Genomic DNA, 25,614 nt, shown 5'->3' on the forward strand with positions numbered 1-25,614 from the left:
GAATGTGAAAAGCTTTCTCTGTTATGCTGTATAGTACTTGAATTTATGAGGAGGTTACAGGGAACCAGTCCAGGATTTTAACTGGTGGAATCATAAAGTCAGATTTTCATCATAAGAAGTGCAGTCAGAAAGTACTGTGGAGAACAGATGGAATATTCTATTTGGGGGATGAGGGGACTAGGGGTACTGAAGAGGCCAGTTAGAAGCCTGACACCCATATACAGAGGGAAAAAAAGAAGTGAACTAAAGGAGTGGAAACTAGAATGGAGAGAAAATATATTCCGAATGTACGACAAAATTTAATGTGCAATTCGTAATATAGAAATACATGTGATCACATGACTTTAAAAAAAAATTCTATAAGCCCAAGGATGGCTAGAAAATGCCTTATGTTACTACCATGACTGTTAAACAAGATACTACATTATAAAGCATTGTAGAGCTATATACAAGCTATATGGAAATATATAAAATCTGGGCATTATTATTTCTACTATACTTTTTCAGTAACTCTTTAACCAGCAGGATTTTCAATCACAATAATACAGATGTTGATTTGTAGCACATTCAATAGGAGGGCTAGAGCTAAGCTGTGATCAGGGTAGGGCTGCCAGGACCAGATCTTGAATAGAGAAACAAAATTGTAGCAGAAGCAACATCTGAGACCATATAAAAGAATGAATTAGAAACTCTTAACCAAGAATCAGGTACAAATGCATTTCCAATGAGCCAGGTAACAAAAGATTTCCATAAGAATCTGAGAAGTTCTTTAGTGTTTTTAGGTCTCCAGAATCCTTCATCTAGAGCATGCGTTCAGTACACAGAACACAGACACTGGACTGGTAGATCACAGATCTACTCAATCTACTTCATCTAACCATCAACTCACAGCCCTCTCCATCCCACTTCAAAACAAAAACAAAAGCAGAAACACAAGACCATCATCCTCACTTCATTACATATAAACACTTCAGACCAAGACTTGTAAGGCAGTGCTACCAATGAGTTTTAGGTTTACTGAGATACTGATCCCCTTAGAGCCCCCCCACCCTTGCTCCCAGGGGGTGACTGGGCACATCATGGGCCAGTCTGAGCTCCTGGGTCAGTCCCCTCTAGCTGTAAGCAGCCTCATCTATTGCTTCTACATACCCTACATATATTATCGATTTTTATATGTTGCAGAAAATGGTTGGGAAGCCATTGAGTAAAAGCAAATATGCTACTTCCACTTTCTGAAGTTTTTGAGAGCACAATAATATGAAATGTATTTCTTTTAGTTTAAATTCCGACTAAGGAGGAACATGTCTACCCTGTCTCCAGCCTCAAATTAATGTGTGTAAGATTACAGTCATTTTCTTTTTTCAACTGAAGTGTGTAAGCCTCCAAATTTTCATTCTACTCGAATACAGAGAATAAACTTACTTTTGACTTGGGTATCATCCAACGCTTTGTATTCTGTACTCTTAATCGCTAGCTCCACACCATAGCCAGACAAGTACATTTTCTTCTGTGAGGCTGGTTTCTGTTCAAACACATTTATTTTAAAAAAAAAAAAAAAAAAAAAGAGAGAGAGAGAAAATATTTAGTCAAACATCTGCTTTTGAATTCAGAATGACTGTGTATTAGGACATTAGGGTAAATGACTAATATTGAAGTAATCACTGTGAAATATTGTTATTTGGGGGATATTTATACTCTCTCTAGACAGTCTATCAAGGAACTAGAATTTGGTTGATTACCACTTCTTTACTTTCTAAAATCTTTGTCATGACTCTGATGTTTTAATTACTTTTTTACAATGAAAAAAAAATCTGATCTTTTTCTGTTATAACATGGTAACTTTGCCATCTTTCCCATGAATTAATTAACAGAGGATCCCATACAATTGAGTTTCAACACAACTGTACTCTTTTGGGGGAACTACACAAGATTTGCTAAACCAGTAAATGCTATTCATTTGCGAGTTGTCTGCATGTAGGACGTCCAGAGTGTCCCCAAAAGCACATGCTAGAAAGTAGAGGTAAAGGAAACAAAAATGCTCAGTGCCTTGAACAACCTATTTAAGTCTTTCTTCATGTTTCTCAATGATTAAAATATACCAAATGCCACAAATTAATACCTATTCTTGCAGTGAGAGGTAACAATTTGCCTAAACCTGAGTTGTCTGAAGTATTTATGAGCAGCATTTGGTACCTTTTCTTTCACCTTTCCAAAAGTGCAAATATAAAACGTACTTCTAGAGACTACTCTGTGAAGGAAGAGAAGTCATCACACTTTTTCAAAAAAGTAAGCAACCTGGATGAATATATGTAATATTTTAGAAGATGTCTAAGGTTCTTTCTAGCTTCTAGACTGAAATTCTTATCAGCTGTGCTACAATCATTACCATTTGGCATATTCTTTCATGGGTTAGAAAACGCATCTAATCTAGCACTCAGCAAACTCCTGTGAAGATGTTATGTGTCTTTGCTTAACTAACGATTGCGTGAGGGCAGTTTTTCAATTCTAAACATGACAGAGGAAGAGGCAGAGGACAAACAGAAAGAAAACCTTAACAGTGTACTACGGTTTTTAGTCTCTTCTTTCCTCCCTAAACTTCTCCCTCAGCCTTCAAAACAAGTATACGACTATAGTGACTATTCCTGGACTGTTCTATTTCTAAATAAGATGATGTAAGAATTAGTTTCAGATATGCAGACAAGTGTTTAACATTGCTGCCCACACTAAAATTTAATTTGCTAATTTCTCAGGCACATGCTATAATGAAAGATAGCATGAGGACACCGGGTTGTTTATAATTATAGTAATCTGACAAAGTTGAAAATCTTTTAAAGAGTTTTCAATTTCATCCAGCTCAATTTAAAAATGTATTTTGACTATCCACTCAAAAGACAATCAGTTGGTGGCTAGGCAAACTGAACCTCTAAGTCCACATATCTTGTTATAGTTCATAAAAGAAATGCAATTTCACATAACCAATTTCCATTATCAGTTCTGGAATGTTACCAGCTCCTCAATAATAAAGATAAATGTTTATTAACTTCATATTTACTTTCTCCTTTTGAAAGGTATTGATAAAAAATTTGAATTGTAGTTTAATAATTTTAGATTTGCAAACCAAAAATGCTCATAGGCTAAATCAACTGGTGAAAAAAATCTTTCTTCATTATCCTATTTCTTCTTTCCCCACAAAAAAGCATCTGTTCAGAAGGTAGCACAGGGACTTCCCTGGTGGCGCAGTGGTTAAGAATCCACCTGCCAATGCAGGGTACACGGATTCGAGCCCTGGTCTGGGAAGATCCCACATGCTGCGGAGCAACAAAGCCCGTGCACCACAACTACCTAGCCTGCACTCTAGAGCCCGCGTGCCACAGCCACTGAAGCCTGCGCGCCTAGAGGCCGCGCTCCGCAACAAGAGAAGCCACCGCAATGAGAAGCCCACGCACCAGCAATGAAAACCCAACGCAACTAAAAAAATAATAATAATAAATTAATTAATTTTAAAAAAAGTAGCACAAATAAGTCTATTTTTATTAGGATTACATGCTGACTAGATTTACAGTATAACTATTTTGGATGTACAATATGTCATTAATTAAGTAGAAGGCCATAATTTGATGCTACAAAGTACCCAGATAGCTAGTGAATATGCTTTCACAGAAGTATATTTAATGGTCACATTCTCCAAATAATAGCTTGGGACACTGATTCCCAATAGATGACTATATCATCCAGGGGCGGGGTGCATATTAAAACCACTTGGGGGGGCTTCCCTGGTGGCGCAGTGGTTGAGAGTCTGCCTGCTGATGCAGGGGACATGGGTTCGTGCCCCGGTCTGGGAAGATCCCACATGCCGCAGAGTGGCTAGGCCCGTGAGCCATGGCCACTGAGCCTGTGCGTCCGGAGCCTGTGCTCCACAATGGGAGAGGCCACAACAGTGAGAGGCCCGCGTACCACACACACACACACAAAATAAAAATAAATAAATAAAGTTATAAAAAAAAAAAAAAACCACTTGGGGGACTTTTTTAAAAAAGATAAACATATACTTTGATCTCCCATTCCTTTTCTGATAATTGACATATAACATAGTATTAGTTTAAGGTGTGCAACATAATGATTTGATATCAATTCAAATCAAACCCTGGAACAGCATGGGTTTGAACTGCGTAAACTGCACTGGTCCACTTACACATGGATTTTTCTCAATAGTAAATACTACACTATTGCATAACCCACGGCTGGTTGAATCTGCATATGCTGAACCGTGGATACAGAGGCATGGCATATATATGGAGGACCAGCTAGAAGCTATACAAAGATTTGTGAATGTGCAGAGTGTTGGAGCTCTTAACTTCCAAGTCGTTCAGGGTCAATTGTATTATGAAATGATTACCACAGTAAATTTAGTTAATGTCCATGCCTCGCATAGCTACAGTTTTCTTTTTCTTGTAATGAGAACTTTAAGATCTACTCTCTTAGCAACTTTCAAATATTCAATAGAGTACTGTTAAGTATAGTCATCATGCTGTACATTACATCCCCAGAACTTGTTTATCTTATATCTGGAAATTTGTACCTTTTGACCACCTTCACCCATCAACCCTCCCCACCCCTCAATTTCAGCAACCACCGATCAGTTCTCTGTTTCTATGCATTTGGTTTTTTTCACATTCCATATATGAGCTCATATGATATTTGCCTTTTTCTGTCTGACTTAGCATAATGCCGTCAAAGTCCTTCCATGTTATTACAAATGGCAGGATTTCCTTCTTTTTTAAGGCCAAATAATATTTCATTGGGCATGTGTGTATGTATACACACACACACCACATTTATCTATTCATCCATCACTGGACACATAGGTTACTCCTATATAAGTAATGCTGCAACAAGTATGGGGGTGCAGATAGCTTTTCAAGATGGCGATTCCATTTCCTCGAGATATATACCCATCAGTGGAATTGCTGTATCATATGCTAGTTCTATTTTTAACTTTTTGAGGAACCTCTATACTGTTTTCCAGAGAGGCTGTACCATTTTACATTCCCACCAACAGTGCACTAGGGTTTCCTTTTCTCCACATCCTTACCAATGCTTGTTAACTCTTGTCTTTTTGACATATAGCTATTCTAACAGGTGTGAGGTGGCATCTCACTGTGGTTTTGATTTGCATTTCCCTGACAATTAGTGATGCTGAGCACCTTTTCATATACCTGGTGGTTATTTGCATGTCTTCTTTAGAAAAATGTTTATTCAGGTCCTTCGCCCAGTTTTTAGTTGAACTGTTTCTTTTCATTTGCTCTTCAGTTGTATGAGTTCCTCTTGTATTTTGGATATTAACCCCTTATCATATATATGATTTGCAAATATTTCCTCCAATTCGGTAAGTTGCCTTTTCATTTTGTTGATGGCTTCCTTAGTTATGCAGAGGCTTTTATAGTTGGATGTAGTCCCACTTGTTTATTTTTGCTTCTATTGCCTTTGCTTTTAGGGTCAAATCCAAAAACTCACTGCCAAGACCAATGTCAAGAAGCTTTTCCCTTATGTTTTCTCTAGGTGTTTTATGGCTTCAGATTTTATGATTAAGTTATTAGTCCATTTTGACTTAATCTTTTTGAGTGCTATATGATAGGGGTCCAGTTTCATTTTTTTATGTGGCTGTCAGTTTTCCCAACACCGTTTATTGAAGAGACTATCTATTCCCCATTGAGTATTCTTGGCTCCCTTGTTAAATATTAGTTGATCATATATGCATAGGTTTATTTCTCAGCTCTCTGTTCTGTTCCATTGCTCTATGTATCTGTTTTATGCCAATACCATACAGTCTTAATCACTACAGCTTTCTAATATAGTTTGAAATCAGGACATGTGATGCCTCCAGCTTCGTTCCTCTTTTTCAATATTGCTTTAAATTTTAAAGCTACTACAATTAAAATAATGCTATATTTGTATAGAATTAGATATATTATTGGAACAGAATAGAGTCTAAAAACATATATGCCTATGAAAACTTGGCATATGATGGATTAGTATAAAGAGTTAACTGTCCAATGAATTATGTGGAGACCAATGAATTTCCATATGGAACTAAAATTATGTCTCTACCTTACAGCAAATTCAAATATATCCAGATGAATTAAAAAGCAAAACACAAAGAACAGCACTTTAATTCTCACAAGAAAATATAAGAAAATGTCTTTATGGCATCATGAAGGAAACCATTAAGGAAAAGTTGGATAAATTTGAGTACAACTGCAATTAATACTTGCACTAAATGAAATATGACATATATATTTTTTATTACCAGGAGACCAGAAATACACAGAAGATGTTTGTAGAGTGTAGAAGACCAGTATTCAGAATATGTTTTTAAAAATCTGTAAATGGGGGAGGAAAGCCCCAAAGAATCCAATATAAAAACAGGCAAAAGATATGGATAGGCAATTAAGTATATCTGTAATGCTTTTATTACTTTAAACATTAAATTCATCATGAATATTTTGGGAAATGCAAATTAAAACACTCTTTCCATGTTCAGAATATAGAAGTAAAAAACAAAGTCATTCCTCTAATGGCCATTATATTTTAATGTGTGATGGTGAGAGTTTGGTTGTGTTTGTGTGTGTGTGTGTGTGTGTGTGTGTGTGTGTGTGTGTGGAGGTGTTAAAGAAATAAAATTACAGACAGCACAGTAATAAGTGCTACGAAGTCATTAAAACAGAATAATGTGATAGAGTGTGACTGCAACGAGAGCTCTGGAGACGGGGATAACACAACACATTTGATCTGAAACTTGCATAAGAAAGTAATCAGCCTTTCAAACAAATAGGTTTGAGAGCATTCGCATACCAAGCTTAGCACTCTGAACTAATATATACTATCAAAATACCAAGTAAATTAGACTTCCTCATCATAATACATTTTCATTTAAAATAACTACATTTATGAATCCTAGCAGATATTACCCATGCTATTGTTGTACGGTTTTGTTTTTTATCCAAGTTTTAAATCTGTTCCAAATATATTATAAAGGAAAGAAATATAAACATGATACTTCTAGAAAAGACACAGAATCTCAATATATTTTTCCACATAAAATTCATATGTGATAGTTGTGTTAATCAAAAAAAATCTTTAAATAACTATTCTAGGGGAAATTATCATGTAAAATCTAGTAACGAAATTATTATAAAATGTATTTTTTATAGCCAAAATAATCTTGGACAAAACAAACACGTACCTGAACATAATGCCGAAGAACATAAAGAATTTCCCCGTTTTGAGCTTTTTCAGACAACACCGTGTGAAATTTACGAAATGCTCTGGTACCCATTTCTGCATAGAGGATAATCACTGGTAAGTTCTCTTTGTCTGCAGGAAATTTGTGGTCTCCTTTATACAGATAAGGTCTGGGCCTAAAATGAAAACAAAACACAAACAAGAACTGAAAGCAGAGCATATGAGAAACATATCGTGAAACTTTACAATTTTTACTTATCAAACTTATAGGAATGTATGTATATGCATTTGTGTGTGTGTCTGTGTGTATATATATATATACACACAGACACATACATAAAATCACAGAAAAAGAATTTAGACTTCCTGTGGTGACTCTGTGAACAGAACTTCTTAATGACAGAAAAGACAAAAAATAAATTTGGTTAGCCCAACACTGAATATTAAAAATATTTGATTTTCAATCAATGTTTGCTATCTTTAAAAATAAAATATAGGGCTTCCCTGGTGGCGCAGTGGTTGAGAGTCCGCCTGCCGATGCAGGGAACACAGGTTCGCGCCCCGGTCCGGGAAGATCCCACGTGCCGCGGAGCGGCTGGGCCCGTGAGCCATGGCTGCTGAGCCTGCACGTCCGGAGCGTGTGCTCCGCAACGGGAGAGGCCACAACAGTGAGAGGCCCGCGTACTGCAAAAAAATAAAAAATAAAAAATAAAATAAAATAAAATATAAATGGCAACATATTTTTTGATGAAATAAAATTTATATTTTCTTCAATTAGAGGAATATAACCTTTCATTATAGCTCACATTCCCTGAAAATGGGCTCCAAATCTTTAAAAAACAAAGGTACTATGTCATGCAAAGATTATTAGTTCTTAATATGAATAACAACTCGTTAAATCCCGAAGGATAATCAAACAAACAGAGCAGTCCTATGGTCTGGCCCTACCATCATAAACAGACTTTGACATCTTATTTTCCAGGCACTATGCAAGATTCTTTATACATATTAGTAAATTCTATCTTCACAATGAAATTAATATTAGTATTAAAGATAAATGTTTTCAAATGTTGGTAATTGGAAAGGCTGCTAATGCTATTAGATAAATCTTGAGGTTGAATATAAAAGAAAAAAATTAGAAGAAATGAAATAGATTTTCCAGAGACAAAGGTAAAGGTTAATATAACGTTTGTTCATGAGTCTGTAATGGTGAGTGCCTTTTTTTTTTTTTTTTTGCGGAGCACAGGCTCCGGACGTGCAGGCCCAGCGGCCATGGTTCACAGGCCCAGCCGCTCCGCGACACGCGGGATCCTCCCGTACCGGAGCACGAACCCGTGCCCCCTGCATCGGCAGGCGGACTCTCAACCACTGCGCCACAAGGGAAGCCCTGGTGAGTGCCTTCTTATACCCTAAAACACATACCTTTCAAAGTCTGCTTTTTTAATTAATTCAGGAATCACATGGATATATCATAGGTAATAAAAAATTATACTACATGTATGGAGAATTACTCCGTAAGAGGGAAAACAGCTTTTAAAAATCGACTAGATTACATTTAAAAATAGGAAATTACATTGCTTGAATTGACTAAGATTATAAAGGGAAGTCATACAAATTAGCATTAGTGAAAATGTTAGAAATGGAGTATGAAACATAACCAGCTTTCTGAAGAAAAATTTTGAAATATGTACCAATTTTAAATGCATACACTTATTTACCTTGTGATTCTAGTTCTAGAAATTTATCTAAGATAATATCAAGATAACAGTATAACGATACATGTACATAAAAATATATGTACATGGACATTCAACTACATATTGTTTATAATTGAGGAAAAATGTAAAATACCTTATATCTATCACAGGGGGTGGGATAATTAAATGTACTTGTTCAGTTAATCACAGTATTATTCATTTGATAAATATCTGAGCATCTACTATGTGTCAGGTGGAAATACAACACTATATAAATGGGTCCTGCTCCACAATGACAAAGCATAGACCTATATTTATATTTATTTATATGCAAGAAATGTAGGGATGTATAATTCAGTGGGGGAAGGTTCTAAGACATCCTTTATAGTACAATCCCATGTAGGTTTTTTAAAAAAGAATATATCTGCATGTGAATATATGTATTTAAAAAGAAAAAAATGTACCAAACTTAACAGAATTATGGGTCATTTTCCCTTTCTACTTTGTATTTTTTCTGAATTATTTGAATTTTTTAAATAATGACCACATATATTTTTAACTTTTAAAATGCAGCTTTTGTAAATCAACTATACTCCAATAAAATTTTTTTAAAAAGTAAAAATTTTTTAAAAATGCAGCTTTCCACTTTGGACAAAAAAAGGAGGGTAACACAGATTTGAAGTGGCATTTGGAGAGCAGACCTTAATGCTACATTTCCCAGAATCTCCAATGATATTTTCAAAGACACAGAAAAAAACGAAAACTCTTAATGAAGCTGAAAACTAATAATAACGTTATACTATAATTTGGGAGTAAAACCCAGTAATTATAAAATCTATGCCGTTTAACTTAGAATCATAACTGATGTCTTCCTACTTAAAACATAATACACCTTACCACTTGAAATACAACAATGTACTAGACAAAAAGAAAGATAGTGTAATTCTTTTTCTCTCTACTTCCTGTTCCATGGTTCAAAGATCCATGGTCTGAATCCGCCCCAAACTTGACAGATATTACACTAAAATGTCATTTATTTATTTGGGAGAAAGTGACAGCAATCGTCACCATCCTAAATGAGTATAACTTTCTCTCCTCCCCTGCCCCCAACAAGGAAATAAAAGGAGTTTTTTAGGAAATTGGGACAAGAATACCATATAGTAAAGAAAGATAACTTTGATGCCCTAAATGTGTTATGATTAAAAGAAAAAGAACCACATTCCTAATTCAACCAAAGGCAAAATAAGAAACAATATGAATGCAAATGGTAATACATTAGAACAAAAAAAAAGTATAATAAGTGTACCAGTTATTTCTTTAAAAAATATAAATCTAATCTGGAAAAACTGAAAGAAAATGAAAACTGAAGAAAACTTAGGAATGAGAAACATCTACAGAGAGGGAAAAAATTAAAATGTTCCTATTACTGTGTGTGTGTGTGTGCGTGTGTGTGTAAATACATTATTTGCTTAAATGAGAAAAAACAACCACCATGGACCAATGTTGATAGTGTGACATAAACCAAGGATTATGTGCATAAGGTTCACAAAAAAGAAAAAAAAGATTAACTCTACATACATACATATATACATACACACATATACCACATATATAACAACTCTGTGTGTGTGTGTGTGTGTGTGTGTGTGTGTACATATAAAAGACACTATATATATCTATGTATACCCATTTAGTTTCTGTCAGGTTAGGGAATTGATTTTACCCCGCTTACAAGCTAATAAGTTTGCCTTTTGTTGTTTCATGGATCCTGGCAGAAGACAAACTCTTAGGTCAAAACCAAAGAACTTTACTACTCCTGGCACATAAGCAGCATGAGCATTATTTAGCATGTTTGCATCAGTTCCCTGTGGCCCCCGCATTCCATTAGGGTGGAAATGGACCCACAAGAATGCTACACAAGAATGCTTAGCTGTACGCACCACAGCTAAGAAGCACTGAGTGCGGGGAGCCCCACATCCTATAAGAAGCAGTAAACAACCTGCTGCTTGTCCCAGAGGCAGACATTAACTCATCCCTCAAAGTCACCTGCCGCACACAACCCTGAGAAATGGCCTGGGCACAGACCATTCAAGTCCTCACAGTCTTACCATACCCAGAAAGACACTCGGGGCTATGGCAGAATCCGCCCCCCCCCAATAATAAGAAAGCAACCGCTACCCCCAATGAAAACATGCTGTGCCTGCTTTCTAGAAATACAAACGTTTAATCCCAAAATGGCACGTGTCACTCCAGTTCCAAAATTGTTAAACTTGCACCTAGTAGCTGCAGCGTCAACCAGGCTGCTCAGGAGATGGAAGTGTGTATATACATTTGTATCATTAAGGTTAAAAGAAGGTTGTCCAGCCCACATGTTTACACATGAATTTGGGGGAGGGAGGAATCTACGCTTCGGAGCTGCCACTGCTGGGAGTCAGGCACAAGTCAGACCCAGGACTGGCCATGTTCACACAGCATGTAGAGGAATGACAGACCCCACAGCAGGTCAGATTGTCAGCCGCAGCTGCTGGCGACTCAGGCAGACTGTACGACTCTTTTGACAGGCTGCTGTGCTGGATCCAGGATCAAAGAAAACAATGTTTCCCCTTCCCACACCTTCAGAGCCTAAGGTCAGGTGCTAGACTTGCAGTTCTACCTCAGTAGCCATGAAATCAATGTGTCCCATCCTAATACCTACAATTTTACCTATTTTCGAATCATCCTCTATTTATACCCACACCTTTCATCTGGAAGAATCACGTTCAAGGGAGACAAGAGCATTTTTAAGAAACTTACAAAGACCCATTATAGGCCCCCAGCTAGGCCCCTGTGGTCACCGTAGAAAGACTTGGTAAGCAGTGGACTCAACCAACTGGTTATCTTCACGATGTAGGACCACATCTTTCCAACAACACCATCCAGGGGGATAGACCAAAATTAAAGCTTGAATTCTTCAAGCCCCTTCTGGCTGGGCTACCACGTGGAGGCCATACCAACCAGGATGATCTGAGGCTGCTGTTGACCGAAGGAAAGATACACGACACCCAGCAATGGTCATGGTAGAATCCTGAACAAATCCATACAACCTCCTACCTCTTTCATCCTAACCATTTCACAGGAGGTGGCCAAGAGATGGAACCTTTCCGAGCATGGTCACATCCAGAGATCAAACGGCCTTACTAAAGCCTATGGATCAGAGGGTGAGAGAGGCAGAGTCAAAACTTTTCGAATTAATTTCTGAGGAGGCTATTCTAGTATGCTCAGAAACCAGATGCCTGTGGGTGGCAGAGAACGTGGAATGTTCAGTGAATGCCTTTGACTACTGATCTAGTGTTGCTGGCCTCCGTGAAATAAGGTGCATAGCTGTCAGACTATAGATGATCTGGAAAGCCAGAAAAATAACAGTTTAGATCCAAGGGCTACAGTGGTGTGGCCAGAGTTGGCTGATTGGACTTAAGTAGCGAAACCATAACGTAAAGAAGTCTCAACAGGGATGAGGCACCAAAGGCAGCACCAAGAGCAGGGTCGAACATCTGACCTAGTCAGTTTGCCAGAAGCAGGTGGTGGCCCAGTGCAATGCGGGCGCCTTTACCACAAGACAAAGAAACCATCTCTGGGCAGAGGTCACAGCCCGGTATGCTGTGGTAGATCTTACATCAGAAGCATGTAGTCCTTTATTGTGCTCCTGTCTATAATGGTGCATCTTCCACGCAGTGGTGGAGCCAGGTAGCAACAGCAGCAATTTGGATGCTGCAGTCTTGACATGCAGCTCGACTCCACTCAGACTCATTGGATAATGGGTGTGGACTGTGTGTATCTACAGAAGTAACCCAGACTGTCAGATGGGCAGGTGCAGCTTATTCTCACAGTGTACAGCCCCAAAGACTGGTGCCTCTAATCTGGTGGTCTTCGAGTGTCAGACCTCGAATTCTGCCCACTGAATGGACTGACCACATCTGCTTTCGGTTTTTCATAGCTGCAGCCTGGATGCACTGCAACAGCAGCCCTAAGTCACCACCAGACTGTAACTTAGCTGAGTGTATCAGTAACTTGATCCAGGCATTAAAGGAAACAATTGCGAATTGAGGGCCCCACTGAGTCAGAGATTTTACTTCAGGTAATGGAATGGGGCATTGGGTTTGTCCCAAAGGGGAGCTGCTGCCACTTCATCATGTACCCCTAAGATCACACAAGGTTTAAGTAACTCTTGAATATACTGTTTCCACTTGACCAGAGAGGCTCACTGACTCCCTTCTACCCTGTTAGTCACTGAATCCTAGTTGACCTGTGCCAAAATGTAAACATCATTGTAAACATTGTAAACAATGTAAACAAGACTGCCTGAGTCAGGTGTTCAGTTTCAACTAAAGCTCAGCAATTTTCTCTTTTTAAAAACGGGTGTACTTGATGGCTGAGTCAGGCAGGTGGCGACATTGTCCTTGGAAACTACCTCTCTGGGCATTCAAGCAGCCATTCGGTCTGTAACTGAAGTTGTGATTTCCCCCCTTCTCCTCCTGGGATTCTACGTTGAGTCTGCTGGACCACCTGGGAGTAGATAGTAGATATGTAGTCTCCCAGTGAGAGTATCTCGCTTCAGACTTCATCAGCATTCGAAGTATATACACAAACAATATCAACACCAGTTATAGATTTAGATGTGGGAGCCAAAACAATAAAAATAGAAGTGCAATGAATTGGTCGAGAGATCATGTTAATTCCCTTTCCCATTATGAGCACCTTCCAAAGCCCAGCAATTGAGTTTAGGTGCCTTTTCCGGTACGAACAAAGATCAAACATCCTGTGTGAGGAGCCACAGTAGCAGTTATCAGAAGAAGACTGCTGTCATCCAGCCAGGAGCACAGGGAGTGCAGAATGGCGGAAGAGAGGGGAGCAGTAGCAAAGAAATCCAAGTGTTGAGCTTTTGTCTCCCCAACCCAGGGGGCCTTTGTCCTTCCTCTTTCAGAAAGCTATGCGTCTGTCAACATCCCACTCTTGTTTCTAAAACTGTCAAGAACTATAAAAGGTCTAAGGCTTGGTTTTAGCCTACTTACAGAGTAGTAAGTTAGGCTTTTGTCATTTTATGGATTCTGGCAGAAGACCTGAGACTCCTGGGTCAAAGAGAAAGGACTTTTATTGCTCAAAGCATAGCAAGCAGCATGAGCATTATACTTGCTCCCCAAGTTCCACAAGGCGGGCTGTGGGACAAAATATGGAGCTAAATGGACACTACACAGTGGGGGTATGTTGCAGCTGAGGATCACCGTACTTGGGGAACCACAGTTTTATAACAAGCAGTAAACAAGTTCATTCTTCTTTCCAGAAGGAAACGTTACCTAGTTCCTCAAGGTTGCTCACTACAAACACAACCCTGAGAAATGGTTCAGGTATAGAGCAGGTCAGGTCTTGCATTTTTTACTGGTCAGACCAGGCGAGAACATGCAAGGGCTCACAGCAACCACGGCAGGTTGCTCTCCCAAACGGCTTGATGTTAACCTTTTTTTAAGCTTAATTTTAGATTAAATATCTAAATATTAAATATTTAACTTTAATATTAGTTTCTCTAAGAAAATTATAACATCAGACATCAGATGCCAGAAAACAGTAACAATAATAAACTTTAAAAGTTACCAGACTTCCCTGGTGGCGCAGTGGTTAAGAATCCACCTGCCAACACAGGGGACGCGGGTTCGATCCCTGGTCCGGGAAGATCACAAATGCCGCGAAGCAACTAAGCCCGTGTGCCACAACTACTGAGCCTGTGCTCTAGAGCCTGCAAGCCACAACTACTGAGCCCACGTGCCACAACTACTGAAGGCTGCGTGCCTAGAGCCCGTGCTCCGCAACAAGAGAAGCCACCGCACGGCAACGAAGAGTAGCCCCCACTCACCGCAACTACAGAAAGCCTATGCACAGCAACGAACACCCAATGCAGCCAAAAATAAATAAATAAATTAAATTAAATTAAAAAATAAAGTTACCAAAGTTAACTTTAAAAAATGCACTAGGAAAAGAAAAACACATTAGGGCTGACAATTTCATAGTCTATTAATGCTTTAGAGAAATAGGTAATTGCTATGCTACACCAATTCTTACAGAATGACATGGCTGCCTAATTCACTATATGAAGCTAGAATAACATTTAAAAATGGCATAAATAGTTTAAATAATAGCTAATCTCATTAAAGTAGAAAAATGAATCTTAATAAAGATACAAGCAATCTTACTTCAACAAAAATTAAGATAATCCCACGCCATTAACAAATAGTTCTCCCTAGAAATGAAAAGGTGTAATAGTTTAAAATATATTACCATGATACACAGTACGTCCAAAGAGAAAAACTTCGAATTAATCTTAATAGATGCAAAACAACTGATAAAACAAGTTATTTCTGATTTTAAAAACACAGTAAATTATAAAACTTTAAAGTTTTAAAAGAAGGAATAAACAGAAAACGTACTATGTTATCTGTTGAGAGATTCGACATAATAAACATTTAAATTCTTTTAAAATTAACTAATAGGTTTAATATAATTCTAATTAAAACCCAACCAAGGCTTTTTCGGGAGGCAATTTGGTAGGAGAAAAAGGACTCTAATGTTAGTTTGAAAGCATCAACAAGTGCAAAGAGCTAAGAAATTCTGGAGGATAAAAAAGCAGCCATGAAGAGGAAACTGTCCTGTGAGGTACCGGAATAAATCGTAAAGCAATAAATACTAACGACATGGTACTGTTACAAGAAACATAACAGTATAGAACAAAGTTATAAAATAGACCATAATATAAATATAATGAATATAATAACTGACTAGCCACCTGAGGGGAAAAAGATCTGACTGGATCCTTGCCTTCCTAAGAAAATAAACTATAGATAGTTTAAAAGTTTAAGGTAAAACAAAAACTTTAAGAAAGCTACTGGGAAATATTAGTAAAATCTCTCACTCAGGTTTGGGAAAAACTGTGTAAGTATAAAAACATACATACATAAAGGACAAATTTGGCTACGTAAAAATAAAAGCTTCTCTATATTAAAATCAATATAAATAAATATGAGAAAAAGTTTCCGACAAATAAAAGAAGTTACTGTTTAATATATAAAGAACTCTTTCAAAATTAGAGAAACAACTTTAATACTTCTTAAAGTATAAACAATCAGGCAGTAAAACATATACTGGCAGGCATTACTCTGTAAAAATCACTACTAAATTAATAATCTCCTTCCTACTTCTCATATTCATTTGTATTAAATACTTGGAAGAAGAAAAAGGTTTTGAATAATGCATTATAAAAAAGCAATTCTATACTACTGTTTTTGCTATTAATTTTTTACTCCCAAGGTATACATTCCGTTTCTATTTAAAGAGATATAGCTTAGATAAATCCACAGCTTTGTATGTTTACAGGCATACCTCACTTTATTGTGCTTTGCTTTACTGTGCTTCACAGATATTTCATTTTTAACACATTGAAGATTTTTGGCAATGGTGTCCAGCAAGTCTATGGTCACCATTTTTCCAACAGCATCTGCTCACTTCCTGTCTCTGTGTCACATTTTTGTAATTCTTGCAATATTTCACACTCTCCACCAGCAAAAAGATTGACTCACTGAAGGCTCAGATGCTGGTTAGCAGTTTTTAGCAATAAAGTATTTTAAAATTAAGGTATACATTTTTTTAGACATAATGCTGTTGGGCACTCAACAGACTACTGTGTAGTGTAGACGTAACTTTCATATGCACTGGGATACCAAAAACTGTGTATCAATTATTGCAGTATTCACTTTATTGAGGTGGTCTGGAAGTGAACCCACAATATCTTTGAGGTCTGCCTGTATTTGCAAAAACAACTTACGTTACATAAAATACATCTCTTATATATTTTACAGTATTTTGGTATTCTAAAATCAAAAGCTAATCAAGATAGAATATTGAAAGTACTTATATACTTTAGAGAAGGATTTAGATATATTGAGAGCACATTCTTTGATATACAATGTCTTGGAATATTAAAATCTTTTATTATAAGAAGTTTCTATTTCACCCCTCATCTCTTTTTATAAACCACTTCTTTCACTATGGCTGATCATTAATTTACCTTGAAGTAGCCTTCTTCAACAGCTTTTTAATCTCATTAACTTTACACGTGTGTTTCTCGTGGATAACCACAAATGCATCACAGCCATCTGGTGGAGGCTCGTCAGCTGCAATCTAAGATTTCAAAGATTCCACTTAGCTACAGTAGCCGATAATTACAATATCATTTTTAAAACTTACACATTATTTTGATTAAAATAGCTTACCAACTATTAAGTTATTGCTCTAATTAAAGTAAAAATACATAGACAGAATAAAACATTTTAACAAAATCAACTGTACAGGAGGAAAACATGCTTTGAAATTGTTGAAAACATCCCATTAAGTTAAAATTGTCACTACAGTTCACTTCACTGGTGATTAGTCTTCGTAACTGCCTTATCCCAAATAACTACAAAATTACCTAAAATACTCAATTATACTATAAACAATGGTAACAATGAAAATATAATCGATGATAGGCTATGGAACCAGGTATTACAAGTTTGGAGATTTTTAGCCAAAGATATTCACATTAAGATACATGGATGTACATTGCTAGCATGCTTCTTTGTCAAATATAGTTTGGGTATTTTTACATACCTGTTGAAACATCTGAATAGTTGGAGAGTATGCCCTTATAGAGAAAGCAAACTTTAAGAGATTGATATGTAAATTGTCTAAAAACTGTCCAGCTTTCCTCAGGATTAAGTTGTAGTAAGAATAATCTGATTCTACAAAAAGAATTCAAAAGAAAACGATGTTAGTATTTTGTATTCAACACATTGGCACATCTCTCACTGTATAGCTAATTAAATTGATGTCATATTTTAAGTTTGGAATAGAAGATGTTAGAGCAAAAGGGAAAATCAAGATCTCCAGTTTATTATTCATTTTTATCTTCCAGTGAAGTCCAGGCAATCAATACAAGTCCAGATGAAAATAATCTTGCCATTAAAATCTATTTGGGGGCTTCCCTGGTGGCGCAGTGGTTGAGAGTCCGCCTGCCGATGCAGGGGACACGGGTTCGTGCCCCAGTCCGGGAAGATCCCACATGCCACGGAGCGGCTGGGCCCGTGAGCCATGGCCGCTGAGCCTGCGCGTCCGGAGCCTGTGCTCCGCAATGGGAGAGGCCACAACAGTGAGAGGCCCGCGTATCGCAAAATAAATAAATAAATAAATAAATCTATTTGGAAGATGCCAACATAGACCAATTCACTCCAAGGTTGTAGAGTTATAATACATAGATAAGATATAGGCCCTACTTACAATTTAAGAGGAGACTAAGAATAGCAAAGGACTCTATACCATCCCTAGATCAATTCTCACACAGTAATTAAAAATTATCTGTATAATTATTTGTTTAATGCCGTCCTTCCCATTAAGCTATAAACTGTTAAGGTGAGAATCTTTTCTAGCCTTTCAATTATGCCTTTCCAGTCTTGGCACACAAAACAGGCATCTAATGCATTTCTGGAATTAATGTTTAAGAAGTGGATAGACCTCTTCATTCTAGGCCAATAATACTTTCCTAATCCAGTAATTTCAAAGAGTCATCATATGAGAGTAGGTGTGCTCATTCACTTCTACTTTAACAAACTGTAGGTGATTTTCTCAGGAAGTTACGGTGAGTTTCCCCCCAAGAATCAAAAAGTGAGGCAAGACTTGCCTTCAATAGTAAAAGCAACACAAAAGCCATTACAGAAGAGATGTTACCTTAAAAATGGATCTTAAAGAAGACATAACAGCTATAGCGCCAACAAAACAGTCAAAATTAATGCAATAATATAACAAAAACAAAGACTACATCAGTCAAAAGGACATTGGTTTTACATGAAAACAGAGAAGAGGGTCAACAGAAACAAATGTGAGTCGTGCCTGACCACAGACACCAAGATTTGTCAAGGTCACTGTTAAGGTTGTCTCTAATGTAGTCACGGATATAGGATTCAGGGGTTACAGAAAGTAAGCCTATGTATTTTTAGGCTTAACTTGCAAGATAATCATGGATGCACTGGACTATTTTAGCTAATGTTTAAAAATAACTAAATCCATGCTTACCAACTAACCTGCTGATAATGATTTTGCCCTTTCGATTTCTTTCACCTTTCACTTGTTTTTTTACCTATTGGCATTTAATATACATAAATCACTCTCATCTTTAAAAAAAAAAAAGCGGCAGCAGTACATGATGAATCACGTACTGATTCACCTTATTTGCTCTATAGTCAATCTTAAAGACGTAACAATAGTTACCTCTACTTCCTCAACCTACTGTAGTTTTTATTACTATACCAGTAAAAGTGCTCTCAAAGTCACCACTAATTTTTCTTTTGTTAAATCTTAGTATTTATATTACTTGGTTCTTCTTTAGTATTTGATAATGTCTATCACGTAGCACTTAATATTCCCCTGGCTTTCATGACATCACACTTTCTAGGTTTTCACCCACCTCCACTGGTGCTCCCTAGTCTCTATTGCAGGTTATTCCTCTGGTTATCTCTTAAATACTGGTGTTCTTTATTTTCTTCTCATTCTATCTCTTTTCCCTATAACTGCAATTACCTTCTTGATGTTGATAACCCCCAAATTCTACCTTTTAGCTTGGATTTTTTTTTTTTTTCACCTAAATCTCTCACTTACATCAGCTTACTGGATATCCTCACTTGGATATTCCACAAGCATTTCAAATGTGACACGTCCAGATGGCAATCTTCCTACCCCAAACCTGGTTCTCAATTATAAGTGACTGAGTTAGAAATGTCATAGCATTTTCTAAAAATCTTTCCATTAAAATATACGAGCAACTTTACTTGTGTAGAAACCATTAAAATCTTGAAGGACTTTGAGAATGAGATTTTAATATGCTGAGAACATGGAGAAGGGGAAATAAATAGGGGCTCTGGAGTCAGATAAACCTTGCTTGATATTTCTGATTCACCACACAAAACTACAAAGGTTAGCTAATATCATGCCACTCGAATCTTGAGACATCAATAAATATATAACTCTGTGGCAGACCCATACAAAATGATTTAAAAACAGGCAATTCAATGTTTAAAAGGTCTGAATATGCTGGCCCATAATGTAAACTGTCCTCACGAAATGGCAGGAAAACTAGCACCTGAATTCAAAGAGTTAATGTTCAACTTTTACAATTTTTTTAGGCAAGTACATCACTGAAATTATTTTCCAGTGGAGAGAATTTAGAGGGTCTCATGGAGATTCAACAACCTAGAAAATTACAAGTAACTAAGGATTCTAAATGTTTCCTCTAGGATAATGCCTTGAAAACAAATTCAGTAAAATCTGATAGCTTGTGTCATATTTAATTCCTCATATATACCATTTCTTCCTACACCTAACAAGGTCAGCATTGAGGCAGCAATATGCATTTGGCTCTCACCATTATGAACAGGTTCAACAGAATTATAGTTTTGTGTTAGTAGTTCTTATTTAATACACTTCATTTTAGGTTCAACCCTGAAACACATACACCTCCTATGCTTAAAGTAGAGTTTAGGTACTCCTGCGCTTATATTCCAACTTGTTGATGATCTGCCACCAGTTTGTCCAGACATGCTGTTTTATTTAGGTATAAAATATGCTGACAAATTTGAACAACTTAAAGGGTTCAAAATTTATAAGAGTAACTTTCAAGATTGCTTCTCCAATGAAAATGGCACCAAATAAGGCCATAAAGCATGTACTGAGAACAACAGGTTTGGGAAAGGTACAGTCAGGATTTTAGGTGAGAGCCAGGAAATCTGGTGTTGGATCTTTTGACTCTCATGAAAACCTGACATATTAATCTAGCTTATTTTTACCTCAAATACCAAAAGCAAAATCACCAGGACAAATACAAAACCAACGGACAACAATCACCCACTGCTTTCCAAGTAGACTCCTAAGTGGTCACAGTTTCTCCACGTAATCTATTCCTGTGGTGTCTTCTGCCCGTCTCCTGTCCCTACGACCTCGTTAAATCCTATCATCCAAAACTCCACGCCAGCATTCACCACTGAAAAGGCTGTCCTGCTCTCTCTGAAATACTGACGGGTGCCTCTTAACGCACGTCCGGGTTATACCTATCCCTCCCCATTAAAGTTCTGATCACCTAATAATACATGTAGCTGTTCTGTTGTCTCTATCATATTATAAGGTCTGGAGAACACAGATCACATTTATTCATCTTTGTATTCTCAGTATCTAAAGCAGTGCATACTGTCTCTCGTGACTCAAATCATGATTAATGAATAATGAAGCTTTTTAGTAAAAGTTTTTTCAAAGAGCAAATTACTTGTTTTTAGAAATATTTCAGTTTAAAATATCATTAAAGTCATGTCTGCTCCCTTTATCTTAAACCTATCTCATAAAATCATAAAACTGTTGAACTTCAAAGCCACTTAAGCCAAACAGGCTCTAGTAAATGAACACTTAAAACATTCAAAACCATTGTTCATCTTACATTTACACTGAGGAATAAAATCATAAACTATTTAATCACCGTAGTAAATTTTCTCTAAGTTAAAAGGCTAAAGAATCGCCTCTTGAGAGATTCCATGTTAATATCATTTATTCTATTCTCTGTAGAGATAGGAAACTAACCTTTTTCTTTAACCTTTCTTTATAATAATTAGTAATTAACCTTTTAGCCTCTGCCGTGAAAACCTAATTTCAGCATCTGATCTTCCTTAAGAAACACATTAATAAACATTAGTTCATTCTAAGAATATATGTATGTATGCATAGATATATACTCTCATATATATTTAAAAAAGTAGGAATAACTAAGTCCATTTTCTAAATAATGAAATGAAAGCACACAGGTTACCTAACTCAATAAGAGCAAGTATTAAAAATCTCTCTAAGAGTTCAGGAGTAAACGTATTCTGGCAAAAAAATTTTAGTATTACTAGATGCAAAACTAATACTATTTCAAAGAAATCTAGGTAAAAAGAAAACCATAATTCAACAATTTCTATTCCTGCTTGATTATAATGAAATATCCAAACACTGCTAATCATATGAGTTTTTGTATAACAAAGTATTAGAGCCTTATATTTTTGGAAATGGATGCTTGGAATAGTTTCCAGTAAAACATTTTTTCAAATTTAATATTCAGACTTACTAACCCAATTAAGCATTTACACTTAAACTTTACCATTAAAAACAATAAACAACAAAAAAACAATAAACATATCTAATATAGGCACATAAATATTGATACATATCTTGAAAGTTGAAATATGTACATCACCTACCTGTTTGTTTATAAATTGCTAATTCTTGTACAGTTTCCAAAAACTGCCAAAATTTTTCATTACTTTCTTCTGCCATAAATTCACTATTAAAAAAAATAAAAGTAATCAGTTAATCGATGGAAATAAAAAATGGTTTCAATACTATATTTTAGAGCCAAATTACAACTTCTGGTAAAAACAAAAACCTCCTCAAATAAAAGTCACTGATTTCCATTTACTATAATGCAAAAAGAGAACAAATTGATGATTCTTCCCTGAGGTATCATTCTTAACTACAAGCATATAATCATGACTGGAAAAGACTACATGAGGAATTACTTTTGGCTTTTCCTCTTTATTAGCTACAGCTAAAAAATGGATAATTTATTTTGTGTCTTCATGTGAAATGCCACTGAGAAGTATAATTTAACGGCAATAAAGAGAGTGTTATATAAAAGTAAAAAGTTAAAAAATAGACTGCCTATTTTTCACAACCAAAACCTGGTTTTATAAACATTTTTTAAAAGTCATATGATCGATTATTTTCATTTAGCTACGTATTTGTGTCGACAATATTTTTATTATTTAAAACAGAAAATATCTTAATCAAAAAATTAACAGAAAATTGGTGTATTGCATTAGGTCTTTGGTCTTGAAGCCCAAAGAAACTTCCATTTATCCACAGAGTGTAAGTAATAAAAAAAATAGCCAAAGCAATATAAAGCCTTTTGGAAATAATGGAATAAGTGAAAGATTATTCAGTCCTGTATGAAACAAAGTGCAAGACAACTAAAACATGTAGATTTAACTATTTAAACCAGAAGAGACACAACCACCAAACAGACAGTACAGACTTTGTTACTGCCCACCTTATCTTTCTTTTAAGCCTCAGTAAACCTAAACTAATGCTTAATATAAATGGGAAGTATTGAGGACTTCCAGACACATGCAGAGTGATAAATGCTTGTGAGTCTGAGATGGTCACTAAAGGGGGAAAAGGAGGTGAAAAGGAGAAAAACTGATTAATTCATCAACAGAAACAGGACAGACATAGGGATTTAAAGCAATAAGCAACTTCAAAGCAACTCTTGCTATTAATGGTATCCAACTCAATGGCATTGAAACAAACAAACAGGCTAAAAGCAGAGGAAACTATGGGGAATACTAAATAGGATGTGACCTGAAAAGGACAGGGATGGTACAAAACCTTGAGAAAAGTAGAGCGCAACACTTATTCCCTAATTGACTTGACCAAACAACTACTGACATGCTCATTTATTGTGCATTCACAGGTAAAAGACTTCTTCCATATGGCAGAATTTATACATATGAGTAAATATCATCAGATGTCTCAAATCTCATCGTGTGAATTATCTAAACTATGTATGAGGGAGGCCCTGTACGATCCATCCAGAGGCAAACTTCTCCTCCACACGTGGACCTGTAGAACTAAAAAATTACATGCTTCCAAAATGCAGTGGTGAGATAGGTGTTCCAAATCCCAAAGACAGATATTCCAATTCCAAAAGGGAGAAAGTAGAGAGTAGAGGAGTCATCAATCCCAAGCAAGTTCGAATTGCAGCACAAGATTCTGTTAGGTTTTTAAGACTTGAGCATAACTCTCCGTGGCTTATTGCTCCACCCTCTGTGCTGCCCGCCATGGCTTTGCCCTCAGTGTCATTCTCCCTTTTTCTTGAAGTGTAGCACACATTTGCAGCCATGTAGTTCTATCAGCCAACTTCCTGCCTGTAGAATTTTGGAAGTCTGGCAGCCTTCTCTCATTTCATCCTGTCTCTGTCCCTTTTGATCCAAGCAGGCAGTGTTTCTATTGATGCAACAATCAAAATCCTTGGGGTTCTTCTACGTATCTCACCAGGGTCATGCCATTACACAAGGATCCTCCCCAGATCCTTCTCCTGGATAAGCCCCTCTTTATTCCTGGCATCTGCCGAGATAGCTGAGTGGATCCACAAGTCGCACACCTAATCTATACAACAAAAGATATCCAGCCACACATTTGGCCTTCTTTACAGAGCATGCATTCCCAACACCGAGTTTCCTAATTTTAGCAACCTTCGCAATCTGGATAGGCTGAGAGCCTCCCAAATTACCAAAGGCTGCTTCCTTTTTCTTTCACAGTTCCTTTTTCAATTTCTCTCTTTCCTCTTGCATTTTACAGCAACAAGGAGAAACCAGATGATACTTTGCTTGGAAATCCTTTAACACTTTGCTTGGAAATCCTCTTAACTATCCAAGTTCATCGCTTACATGTTCTGCTTCCCACACAACTGTACAATCTAATTCAGCTAGATTTCTGCCTATATAACAAGGGTCATCTTTCTTTATTTCCAATAACACATCCCTCAGTTCCTTCTAAGCCCTTGCCAAAAGTGCCTTTAATGTTCATATTTCTACCAACATTTTATTCATAATCATGTAAGTATTCTCTAAGATGACAGAAGCTTTTTCCTATCATGCTTCACGCTTTCTTCTAAGTCCTTAACAGAATCGCCTTTAATGTCCGTATTTATGCCAACAGTCTCTTCAAGGCAATCTAGGCTTTTTCTACGTTTCTCAAACCTCTTCCAGCTCCTTCCGGATTCAACAGGTATTTCTACATTTTTAGGTATTTAGGTATTACAGCAGTATCCCCACTTCAAGGTACAAAATCAAATTAGTTTCCTATTGCTGGTGTAATAAATTACCAAAAATTTGGTGACTTAAAGCAACAGAAACTGTCTCACAGTTCTGGAAAAGTCCAAAATCAAGGTATTGGTAGGGTTACACTCCCTCCAAGGGCTCTAGGGGAGAACCTTTCCTTGCCTCTTCCAGCTTCTGGAGGCTTAAGGTGTTCCTTGGCTTGTGGCTACACCAATCCAATCTCTGTCTCTATTCATATGTCCTCCTCCTCCTTGTATGTGTCTTCTCCTCTTCTTTATCTTATAAGGAAATTGGATTTAGCACCCATCCAGATCCATAACAATCTTGTCTCAAGACCCTTAACTCAATTACATCAGCAAAGATACTTTTTCCAAATAAGGTAACATTCACAGGTTCCAGGGGTTAGGATATGGACATATCTTTTGGGGAGCCACCATTCAACCCACTAAAAGTAATGGGGTTGGTACATCAGAGTGTGGCTAGATTGTGAAGGGCCTTAAAGAGCATCCTACAGGAGTTTCAGTTCTAAGACTCCTGAGGCAAGCAGAAATTGAAACACTGCAACTATCAGCCTAATACGGGGAGAAGTTAGACTGATTTGGAACTGAGTATGAGATCAGATCCATGCAAGCTATGGGAGAAACTGGGGAAAAGGTAGAGGAAGGGGACATATTTTAAACTAGAATAGTTTATTTAATAAAAAC

General features: G+C 36.8%; 1 protein-coding gene across 3 annotated transcripts in view; it reads right to left on the bottom strand.

The window, feature by feature from the left end:
• UGGT2 (UDP-glucose glycoprotein glucosyltransferase 2) overlaps positions 1-25,614 on the bottom strand; it is a 166,483-nt gene that overhangs the window by 135,787 nt on the left and 5,082 nt on the right. For all 3 annotated transcript variants that reach the window (XR_013824820.1, XM_079902835.1, XM_079902836.1), the window contains exons 2-6: positions 22,271-22,353; positions 17,610-17,740; positions 17,029-17,141; positions 7,244-7,418; positions 1,423-1,522 (exon numbers count right to left, since the gene is read on the bottom strand). Coding sequence is in view for 2 of the 3 variants with exons in the window: in XM_079902835.1 (XP_079758961.1) it covers positions 1,423-1,522; positions 7,244-7,418; positions 17,029-17,141; positions 17,610-17,740; positions 22,271-22,353 (602 nt within the window). In the remaining variant the exon portion in view is untranslated. The remainder of the gene's footprint in view (positions 1-1,422; positions 1,523-7,243; positions 7,419-17,028; positions 17,142-17,609; positions 17,741-22,270; positions 22,354-25,614) is intronic.

The sequence above is a fragment of the Stenella coeruleoalba genome (assembly GCF_951394435.1).
Source record: "Stenella coeruleoalba genome assembly, chromosome: 18".
Classification (NCBI taxonomy): domain Eukaryota; kingdom Metazoa; phylum Chordata; class Mammalia; order Artiodactyla; family Delphinidae; genus Stenella; species Stenella coeruleoalba.